General features: G+C 41.8%; 2 protein-coding genes across 2 annotated transcripts in view; both read right to left on the bottom strand.

Moving 5' to 3' along the window:
• The window catches only part of SPIDR (scaffold protein involved in DNA repair), a 461,819-nt gene that overhangs the window by 245,316 nt on the left and 204,216 nt on the right, over positions 1-12,287 (bottom strand).
• LOC306659408 (protein ILRUN-like) lies at positions 901-2,329 on the bottom strand. The gene is given in 2 exon segments (XM_079136909.1): positions 901-2,002; positions 2,005-2,329. Coding segments are annotated over 2 exon segments (876 nt in total). The 5' UTR covers positions 2,155-2,329; the 3' UTR covers positions 901-1,276.

Genomic DNA, 12,287 nt, shown 5'->3' with positions numbered 1-12,287 from the left:
TTTGCATATTCTTGTATCTTTGGCAGACAAATGTTCTAGCCTGATTCAAGCTTCCCATGAGACATGCACATCTCACCTGCTTGGAATCCATGGGACACCCGCAGGCCCACCCCCCACCATTAACCAGGCATCCTGCTAGGGGCGGGGGTCTCTCATTTCCACTGAAATGTGGTCTCCAGGATCAAGCAGTCAGTGACTGTGGCCCTTCCCATGACAAATTCCCCATGTGGGGCTACATTTCATATCTCAACAGCTCAGCTTTCACGAGGCTGTGAAAACACCACATAGGACTGAGAGGACATGGGAAAGGAACTGTATGGTGACAAGAAAAGCACTGGCTGCTGGGCACTGGCTGGTGAGCTGCACCATGCCTGTGTGCACACGAGGTGCACGCATCCGCCCAGCAGAGGCACTGTCCCCAGGGTGAATGGGGGCCACGGTGTGAAGAACGGAGGGCAGGAAGTGTGGCGGCAATCTCTCTGCCACGAGGAACGTGGAAGAAGCGATTTGAACTGTCACAAGTGTGTGTGGAAGGACATTTCTCGACCTCAGAAATTCCCACGTCACTCGAGACCTGTCCTCAAGGCTTCCTCTGCCGGCCACACAGGGAAGTTTGGTCTTCAGAGGCTCTGATGCTGACACACGCTAATGCCAAAGGTGTAAATCAACAGAAGACTAAAGAGAAAAGAGGAGGAAGGGCGATGCCACTAAAAACAAAGGGGCCAGACTCCTGGATCAGGTGGCACGGCAGTGTGCTCCTGCAGCAGTGACCCGTGGAGTCTCCAAACACGCCTCGCCGGCTCTCAGCCTGAATCGCTTCCAGAGCAAGCACTATTCTACAGAGTATGTTATCCCTTATTTAAAAAAATAAAAGAGGGGAAGAAAGGGGACAAATTGACATGTGCTCCAAGCTACAACCTCTCTGTAGGCAAAATAATTTTTGTTTAAAAAGATGGCTTATTTTCCCCCATTGAAAAATGTCTCCCCTTCCCGAGTGACCTAAAGACTTGGTAGACTGACACCTAATTAACAAAACCCAAGGTGGCTGCACGGGTTTCTTCTTGGTAGCCTCAACACCATTCCTGGGATTCAGCATTCACACATGCATACTGAGTTTACTCAAAACTAGTCTGTTCTGCTTCTTCCTCTTCTTCCAGGAGGGGGGTCAGAGCCGGGGGTCCGTGCGATGTGGTCTGCAATCCAGAGGAACCCCCTGCCCTCTCCCCAAAGTCGGGCCTTCTGTCTTTTGTTAATTTTTCTTCTTGCTCACACCCGTTTAAGAATGGCCGAAGGGGTAAGGCCCGTGGAGCCCCTTACTGTAAGTCACTACTGATAAGTTGTTTGCGTGACTGCTGGGGGACAGATTTACAGAGTTCTGTGAGAGTCTATTCTGATCTTGCTCGGTTTGGTCAGGAGCAGGAGCCCATGTGTTTTTGCTGATCGAGTCGAACCCGGAACCCCCAGGGTCTTTTAAGTTGTTTTCATCTGATTGTCGGTTCTTTTGGGGAGAGGCAAATGGGTTGAAGTTTCCTTGTACCTTGCGATGAGGCTGTGTGTTGAACTCCGTTTCAAAAGATGACAGCTGCTGCGTTACTCCTAACAGTCCACCCACCTCCACACTGAGAATCACCCAGATGACATCGCCATAGTAGAGTCCTGTAGCAGTGCACATCCGCCACTGTCCCTGATACATTCCTGCTCTGCTGGGGCTGCACATCTGGACGCTGACATCCGCAATCTCTTGTGGCTCTAATGATCGCACCATCACCATGTTCACATGTCCAAACTGGTCTCCCCCGACATACTTAAGACAAACCCCTGGAGGCCAGGCCTCTGCCCCAGAATTCTGGATCCGCCAAGTTTTTATAAACTGAGTATCAGGAGGTATTGACTCCCCTTCTCCTATGGTAACATCTTCAACAAAGGACATGGAGGGCACACTGATGTTTGGGCTCTCAAAGTCGTAATAGGCGCCAATTGCCGCTTGTAAGTTCCAGTTGGTCTCATGTCCAGGAAGAAGGCGCAGCCGGCCGGGTTGAGCTGGAAGCCGAGCAGCCGCTGGAACTCGGAGATGAGCACGTCCTTGTCGGTGGTGCCCAAACAGCTGAACTTCTGCATCAGCTCCGGGTCCAGATCCACGTCCATGCCCTCCATGGCGGGGACCGGACACCCGCTTCCCCGTCTGCTCACTACCGAGCCGCCGCCGCGCCGCCAGGCCCGGGGACCAGAGGGGGCCCGCTGCTAGCCGGCGCCGCGACCCCGCTCCTCCGAGGTAGGCCCCGGGCCTCTCACCGCCTCATAGGGGGAAACTCACTCAGCCACTCACTCTCGGGCTCCCCCACCCCACCCCCCCCAACGCCGCCACCTCCGCCGCTGCCGCCTCTCGCTTCTCCGCCACCTCCGCCTCCTACCGCGCCGCGCCCACATTATCTTTAATGGGTTTTCTAATTCACAGACCTGAGGAATGTCTTCTGATGCACCGTCTGTTTCCCAGAATGCATCTATTCCTTGCTCCTAGTACAAGCCCCTCTCACACTGAATACTGCAAGAACTCTAATGTCATCCCAGGCATACCTCTTCCCCTCTACAATTAGCACCCTCCTACTCCAGAAAATTGTTTTGCTCCCAAACATTTTCCCTTGCTCCTTAATCCTGACTAGTCCCTCCAGGTCCTACTTGCCAGCTCAGCATAGCTCTATCCTGTGAGAGGGAATCTGAGGGGCCCCTTTGCCTTCCTGTGCTACCTGCACGTGTTCTGCATACCGAACCCACTGCACTGTAGCTTCCTGCTCACAGGACTATTAGCTCCATCAAGATCCTGACATAAGCTTCAGGGACCAGGACAAGGCAGCCAGGGACTTCCCCAAGCAGTCCTGCTCCCTCCGACGGCAGGCACCTTTCAAGGCTAGCTTCTCCAGCAGACCGCCCAGTGAGAGCCTTTCTACACAGAGCCAGCCACAAGTCCTGGAGCCAGCGGACAGCTCCAGCCCGCAGGTAGCCTCCAGGACCAGGGGAGGGCAGCCAGAGACTTCTCCAGGCGGCCCTAATCCATCCGGCCACTGGCTCTTTCCACGGGGTGATCCAAGATGGTGGATTAGAGGGTGACTGCATCTCCTGTCGCTCCAGAACACAGGATTCAAGAAGGGGAGGCATTGAGAGACTCGGACTAAAATAGAGCCAAGGGGTCAGTATCCCCAACCGGGTGAAGCTCGGCCTGGCGGCAGGGTAGCTAGAGTCTTCCCCAGGTAGCCCTGCTCCCTCCTGTGATGGGCTCCTCCCACACGATCAGGTTCTTGGAGCAGGCGCCCCAGTGAGAGCCTTTCTCCACAGAACCAGCTCCAAGTCCCAGAGCCAGCGGTGAGCTCCCTCCCGCAGACAGCTTCAGGGACCAGGACAGGGCATCCAGGGACTTCCCCAAGTCCCTGCTCCCTCAGGTGGCAGGCTCCTTTCACTGCCAGCTTCTCGGAGCAGACCGTGCAGTGAGAGCCTTTCCCCACAGAGCCAGCTCCAAGCCCTGGAACCAGTAGCGAACTAGGGGCAGCTTTCTTCGGAAGCACTGCATTATCAAGTTCCTCCAAGACTTCAGGCTACTAAAGGCTGGGAGGTGATACACTGGAAATCTACAGGGACACTATAAGCCAACAGAGGAAATGTGCAATATCTCAGAGTCCCACTGACATCTGACCATTATGAAAAAACAAGGGAAGAAAATGTCCCAAACAAACCTAGATACTATATCAATAAAACCCAATGACAGCACAGCAGAACAAATGTCAGAAAGGGAATTCAGAATGTACATAATTAAAACAATCAGGGAAGCAAACCAGGAGATGAAAGAGCAAATGCAGGCATTAAATGATCACACCAATCGACAATTAAAAGAGCAAATACGGGAAGCAAGAGATCGTTTCAATAAAGAGTTAGAGATACTGAAAAAAAAAAAAAACCAAACAAATCCTTGAAATGAAGGAGACAATAAACCAAGTTAAAAACTTCATAGAAAGCATTACCAATAGGATAGAACACCTGGAAGACAGAATCTCAGATATTGAAGACAAAATATTTAATCTTGAAAACAAAGTTGACCAAACAAAGAAGATGGTAAGAAATCATGAACAGAATCTACAAGAATTATGGGATATCATGAAAAGGCCAAATTTAAGAATTATTGGGATTGAGGAAGGCACAGAGAAACAAACCAAAGGAAGGAACAATCTATTCAATGAAATAATATCAGAAAATTTCCAAAATCTGAAGAATGAAATGGAAAACCAAGTACAAGAGGCTTATAGGACTCCAAATATTCAAAATTACAACAGACCCACACCAAGGCACATTATTATGAAAATACCTAACATACAAAATAAAGACAGAATATTAAAGGCTGCGAGAGAAAAGAATCAAATTACATTCAGGGGGAAACCAATAAGAATATCAGTAGATTTTTCAATCCAGACCCTAAAAGCTAGAAGGGCCTGGAACAACATTTACCAAGCCCTGAAAGAAAACGGATGCCAACCAAGAATCTTACACCCAGCAAAACTTACTTTCAGATTTGACGACGAAATAAGATCCTTCCATGATAAACAAAGCTAAAGGAATTTACAAAAAGAAAGCCGGCATTACAGAACATTCTCAGGAAAATATTCCATGAGGAAGAGATGAAAAACGATGCAAATCAGCAACGGGAGGAACTAGCCTAAAAGAATAGCCAAATAAAGGAGAAACCAAATCATGTCAAAAAACAAAAATGAGTCAAATGACTGGGAATACAAATCATATCACAATAATAACCCTCAATGTTAATGGCCTGAACTCATCACTCAAAAGACATAGACTTCCAGATGGGATTAAAAAGAAAAATCCAACAATACGCTGCCTGCAAGAGACTCATCTCATAGAAAGAGATACCCATAGATTAAAGGTGAAAGGATGGGAAAAAAACACACCATGCACATGGACACAGCAAAAAAGCTGGAGTATCCATCCTCATTTCAGATAATGTGGACTTCATGCCAAAACTAGTCAGAAGGGATAAAGAAGGACATGTAAATACTGCTTAAGGGAAGCATAAATCAGCAAGACATAAAAATCACAAATATCTATGCCCCGAACATTGGCTCATCCATGTACGTCAAACAAATCCTTCTCAATTCCATAAATCAAATAGACCACAACACCATAATACTAGGTGATTTTAACACACCTCTCTCACCATTGGATAGATCCTCCAAACAAAAATTGAATAAAGAAACCATAGATCTCAATAACACAATCAATAATTTAGACTTCACCGACTTCTATAGAATATACCATCCAACAAAGAACAAATACACTTTCTTCTCAGCAGCACATGGATCCTTCTCTAAAACAGACCATATTTTATGCCACAAAGCTAATATTAGCAAATACAAGAAAATAGAGATACTGCCTTGTATTCTATCAGATCATAATGGACTGAAATTAGAAATAAATGACAGAATAAAAAACAGAAACTTCTCCAATACATGGAGATTAAATAATCTGTTATTATATGATGAATGGATAACAGAAGACATCAGGAGGAAAAATAAAAAAAATTCTTAGAACTAAATGAGAACAAAGACACATCATATCAAAATCTCTGGAACACTATGAAAGCAGTACATAGAGGAAGATTTATTTCATGGGGTGCATTCAACAAAAGAAGTAGAAATCAACAAATAAATGACTTAACACTACAGCTCAAAGCCCTAGAAAAAGAAGAGCAGACCAACACCAAAAGTAGTAGAACACAGGAAATAGTTAAAATCAGAGCCGAAATTAACGAAACTGAAACAAAAGAAACAATCGGAAAAATTAACAAAATAAATAGTTGGTTCTTTGAAAAAATAAACAAAATTGATAAACCCTTAGCCACACTAACAAAGAGAAAGAGGGAGAAAACTCAAATTACTAAAATTCGGAATGAACAAGGAAATATCACAACAGACAGGAGTGAAATACAAAAGATAATTAGAAGCTATTTTGAAAATCTATACTCCAACAAAACAGAAAACCTCGAAGACATCAACATGTGAATTACCTAAACTGAACGAGGAGGATATACACAACTTAAATAAATCAATTTCAAGCAATGAAATAGAAGAGGTCATCAAAAGCCTAAAAACAAAGAAAAGTCCGGGACCAGATGGGTTCTCAGCCGACTTCTACAAAACCTTTAAAGAATAGCTCATTCCAATACTTCTCAAAGTATTTTATGAAATAGAAGATGAGGGAACCCTCCCAAACTCATTCTATGAAGCCAATATCACCCTGATACCTAAACCAGACAGAGACACATCGAGGAAAGAAAATATCAGACCGTTATCCTTAATGAACATCAACGCAAAAATTCTCAACAAAATTTTAGCAAATCCCATACAAAAATATATTAAAAAGATAGGGCAGCATGATCAAGTGGGTTTTATCCCAGGGATGCAAGGTTGTTTCAACATCCGGAAATCAATAAATGTCATTCACCATATCAACAGACTTAAATTTAAGAATCACATGATTATTTCAATAGATGCAGAAAAAGCATTTGATAAAATACAGCATCCCTTCATGCTCAAAACACTAGAAAAAATAGGGATAGTGGGAACATTCCTTAACATTGTAAAGACCATCTATGCTAAGCCCATGGCTAATATCATTCTAAATGGTGAAAAACTGAAAGCATTCCCCCTAAAAACTGGAACAAGGCAAGGATGCCCTCTTTCTCCACTTCTATTCAACATCATCCTTGAAACTGTAACCAGAGTAATTAGACAAACCAAAGAAATTAAAGGGATATGAATTGGAAAAGAGGAACTCAAACAATCCCTGTTTGCTGATGACATGATTATATATTTAGAGGAACCAGGAAATTCCACCAGAAAACTTTTAGAACTCATAAGTGAATTCAGTAAAGTAGCAGGTTACAAGATCAATGCTCATAAATCCAATGCATTTTTATACCTAAGTGATGAATATGCAGAAAGAGAAATTAGGAAAACTACCCCATTCACAATAGCCTTGAAAAAATAAAATACTTGGGAATCAATCTCACAAAAGAGGTGAAAGACCTCTACAATGAGAACTACAGAACACTAAAGAAAGAAATTAAAGAAAACCTTAGAAGATGGAAAGATCTCCCATGTTCTTGGATAGCCAGAATTAATATTGTCAAAATGGCCATACTACCTAAAGTGCTATACAGATTCAATGCAATTCCAATTAAAATCCCAATGATGTACCTTACAGAAATAGAGCAAGCAATTATGAAATTCATCTGGAAGAATAAGAAACCCAGAATAGGTAAAGCAATCCTCAGTAGAAAGAGCGAAGCAGGGGGTATCGCAATACCAGATCTTCAACTCTATTACAAAGCAATAGTAACAAAAACGGCATGGTATTGGTACCAAAATAGACAGGTAGATCAATGGTACAGAATAGAGGACATGGACACAAACCCAAATAAATACAATTTTCTCATACTAGACAAAGGAGCCAAAAAAATGCAATGGAGAAAAGATAGCCTCTTCAACAAATGGAGCTGGGAAAACTGGAAGTTCATATGCAGCAGAATGAAATTAAACCCCTATCTCTCACGCTGCACAAAACTCAACTCAAAATGGATCAAGGACCTCGGAATCAGACCAGAGACCCTGCATCTTACAGAAGAAAAAGTAGGTCCAAATCTTCACCTTGTTGGCTTAGGATCAGACTTCCTTAACAGGACTCCCATAGCACAAGAAATAAAAGCAAGAATCAACAACTGGGATAGATTCAAACTAAAAAGCTTTCTCTCAGCAAAGGAAACTATCTGTAATGTGAAGAGAGAGCCTACAGAGTGGGAGAATATCTTTACCAATCATACTTCAGATAGAGCGCTAATTTCCAGAATCTATAAAGAACTCAAAAAACTCTACACCAAGAATATAAATAATTCAATCAACAAATGGGCTAAGGAAATGAACAGACACTTCACAGAAGATGATGTACAAACAATCAACAGATATATGAAAAAATGTTCAACATCTCTAGTAATAAGAGAAATGCAAATCAAAACTACCCTAAGATTCCATCTCACCCCAATTAGAATGGTGATTATCAAGAACACAAGCAACAATAGGTGTTGGCGAGGATGTGAGGAAAAAGGTACACTCATACATTGCTGGTGGGGTTGCAAATTAGTGCAGCCACTCTGGAAAGCAGTGTGGAGATTCCTCAGAAAGCTTGGAATGGAACCACCATTTGACCCAGCTATCCCACTCCTTGGACTATACCCAAGGGATTTAAAATCAGCATACTACAGAGATACAGTCACATCAATGTTCATTGCTTCTCAACTCACCATTGCCAGACTGTGGAACCAATGTAGATGTAGGTCAATTGATGAATGGATAAAGAAACTGTGGCATATATATATACAATGGAATATTACTCCGCCATAAAGAATGATAAAATTATGGCATTTGCAGGCAAATGGATGAAATTGGAGAATATCATGCTAAGGGAGATAAGCCAATCTCAAAAAACTAAAGGATGAATGATCTCGGTGATAAGCAGATGATGATATATAATGGGGGGTGGGAGGGGTCAGTGTTAGGGTTAGGGTTAGGTTTAGGATTAGGATTAAGGAGGGTGGTAAGAATGGAGGAAGGAAGGACTGTATAGAGGGAAAAGAGGGGTGGAGGGGTGGGAAGAAGGGAAAAAAAAATAACAGAATGAATCAAACAACATTACCCTATGTAAATTTATGATTACACAAATGATGTGCCTTGACTCCATGTACAAATAGAGAAACAACACGTATCCCATTTTTTGTTTACAATTAAAAAAAAAAAAAAGATCCTGACATAATGGCAACTCCAGAATTTAGTACTCTAAAAATATTTGTTGAATGGAACAAAGTATGCCAGCAGAACTTTTAAACTCACTGCCACTCAAAATGTATCAAAAGACAGTCTGCAATAAGTAATATTCGCTGAACAGAAGGTTAAAGGATTGATCCTCGCCTGGTACAGGCCTGTTATCCTAGTTACTCAGGAGACCGAGGCAGGAGAATCACAAGTTCAAGGCCATTCTTGGCATATTAGTGACACCCTGTCTCAAAATTAAAAGAAGGGTTGGGTATTGCTCAGTGGTAGCAGAGCACCCCTGTGTTCAATTACCAGGACTGAAAGACAAAAAAAAAAAAAAAAAAATAGTTGTACTCTTTCATTCTTTCATCAAGATATCTTTAAAATAATTCCTGAACATACCAGTTGCTTTTTTTTATTGGTGTATATTATTTATACAGAAAAGTGGGTCTCCTTGTCTCCATTATTATATATAAATAAATATAATTTGAGTTTCACTCCTTGATACCTTCCCTGCTCTTTTTTTCTCCCTCTCCTGATTTCCTTCTTCTACCCTTCATAGTCTCCATCTTACTTTCATGGCATCCTTTTTTAGATTTTTAAAAACTTATCTATACTGTGGAAAACATTACCAATTACTGTGAATATAAAATAGCTAAAATTTATTGAGCATCTACTATGTACCATATTTTCCTAGAGCTTCTGGTAAGGTCTTTATTCCAGATGATCCTAAAATGTTGCTTGAATGACTACATGGATGTATAAAATAATTTTTACTTGAAATCCACTACAAATAATCCCTAACTGTTTTGTGGGACTCTGAACCTAAGGCTTGGGAACTGGTAAAGTGAGACACAGATAAAGACTGTTGGGGTTTAAGAGTCTGGTCTAAAGCTATAGATACCTTTCTCAGGGAAGTCTCAGAATCTGATCCCTGGCATGTAGACTAAGTCTCCAGTTCTAAATATAGGTCCAGAACTGGGGAGAGGGTAGGTAATGAGAGATGATGACTTGAGATGGGGAAAATCCCTTCTTTGTCCTTAGCCTGGGAAGACACTCACACACTATATTTCACCAAGCTTAACAGTAACATTTTATTTTTATCTCCATTTTACATATTTAGAAACTATGCCCTAAGATTCTCAAAAGTACTACTGTGATAAGAGTATTAATAAGTTCTATAAAATCCACAACCTCACTGAATGCCACTGAAGTGTTATGCTCATAGCTTGCACCAACAGATATTAAGAGGAAGAATTCTCATTAAATGGGTTATTTACTATATTATCATGCTATCTGTTTTATTTCTGTATTATTTTCACTACCAGATATTGCTGTACTTTCCCTGTGTAAGGAATAGGTTTGCAGGTAGAGCCCTGAGCTTCGGTATTAACAGTCTCCTCCATTCCCCTCCCTGCTTGCTTCTCTTGAGTACAGATTTCTGCACTCTTAGAATCACAACATTTTTGTAAGTCAATTAAAATCCATTTTGGAAAAAGACAGGAAGCACAGTAAACAAGCAAATAAGTGTGATGTGCTAATTCAGGCACAGTCCATGAAGAATTAGAACTGGCTTGAAGATCAGTGTCCAGGTTGAGCAGTTCCTGGTTATTAATCTCAGTGAGAGAGGAAAGGGACCTAAGGGAAGAGGAGACAGAAGACAGCACTGGCAACTGCATAACACAGGATGACACTACCTGGGTCTTCCACTTTAGGAACTGTATTTCAACTTTGGCTACCATTTAGCTACTGCTACTTAGAGGCAATGTACAGAGTGCCTTCCTCATGTTATTTTCACAATTACCTTAAGACATAATAAGGTAGGTATTTATACTCTGTGTCACAGCTGTGAAAAAGAAGATTCATGGTAACCAAGGTTCTTGTCCAATCTCTATCACAAAGCAATCATCTCAAAAACTTAAGCCCAAGATTCTTAGTCTAACCCAGTGTTTTTGCAGTTCTTCACTCCAATTATTGGAGAAAACTTTAATTCCTTGCTCCAATGCCCTGAAACTTAGATATAATAGACTGGCTGTTATCCTACAAAGCCAACACTTTTTAACTTTTAACACCTCAACTCAAAGCTCCAAGACTGCCACATGTTGACACAATATATATAAGTAGACCTAAACATATGGAGTAAAAATAGCTTGACTAAGATTCTTCCAAGGGCCTCTACTGAAAATATACATGCTTTGTACTTTTTCAAGTTAAAACTTCTGTGTTAAAATATCCACTCTTACGCAGGTCCTGTCTGACACTCATAGATCACTGAGTGTGGAGAAAACTTCAAAGAGGTAATTCTAATGACTTACATTTTATCTCAAGATGATCTATGATGCTTTTTTAAAGGATGCTAAAATACCTGTTTATTAAAATGAAATAAATAACTAAGAAAACAGACTTTTCTTTATTTGTTTATCTCTTTTGGTCATTTTATACAGTGTCTCCTTAGCTCTGGTACCAATATACTCATTATTTTCTAAAAGTAAAGTCAGCCTGAAATTCTTCAAGAGCTATCAAAGGTAAGAAACATTTAGCCTTTTATATAATTATTCACAGAAAAGAGTTATATTCAAATTCTGAGATAGAGGGTTGAATATATAATTCTGTGGTAGAGCATCTGCCTAGCATTCATGAAGCCCTGGGTTCAATCTCTAGCATCACAAAAACAACAAAAACAACAAGAAAAAAAAAAAAAAAAAAAAAAAAACTCACCAAAAACAGAAAGAAAAAGATATCTGAGGTAGGTACATAAGAGGTTAACTACATAAAAATTATTAAAGCAATATTTTCCTTGAAATTAGTATTTGTTTAGTTGTTAGGTCGGAATTTGGGCGACTATATGAGGGAGAGAGGAGCAACTGAGGCAAAGGGCAGCGTGCCGCATGGTGACCAAATAGGCAGGAAAACTCCACTGACCCTTACATCCACCTGTCACTCAGCAGGACCCCTGCCCATTCCGGCCTATAAAGACCCTGGGCAGCCAGGGCCATGTGCAATTTTCTCCGGCTTCCTACTCTAACCTGTACCCCGGGGGGCTGGAAATTTCGCTGGAGAGCCAAATTCCAATAAAGCTTGCTTTGGCCACTTTCTGTCTGATTTTATTTGGCCACTAGTCATGTCCCGGAGCTTACATTAGTCAGCTTTTTGGCTGCTGTGACTAAAAGATCTGACAAGGACAATTTTAAGGAGGAAAAGTTTATTTTGGGGCTTACAATTTCAGAGGTCTCAGTTCATAGACAGCCAGCTTCATTCCTCAGGGCTTCAAGGTGAGGCAGAACATCATGGTGGAAGAGTGTGACAGAGGGAAACTGCTCACATGATAATCAAGAAGCAGAGAGAGAAAGAGAGAGAGAGAGAGAGAGAGAGAGAGAGAGAGAGAGAGAGAGAGAGAGAGAGAGAGAGAGAGAGAGAGAGAGA

The sequence above is a fragment of the Sciurus vulgaris genome (assembly GCF_902686455.1).
Source record: "Sciurus vulgaris genome assembly, chromosome: 1".
Lineage (NCBI taxonomy): Eukaryota > Metazoa > Chordata > Mammalia > Rodentia > Sciuridae > Sciurus > Sciurus vulgaris.
This window is presented reverse-complemented; position numbering and strand designations above follow the sequence as displayed.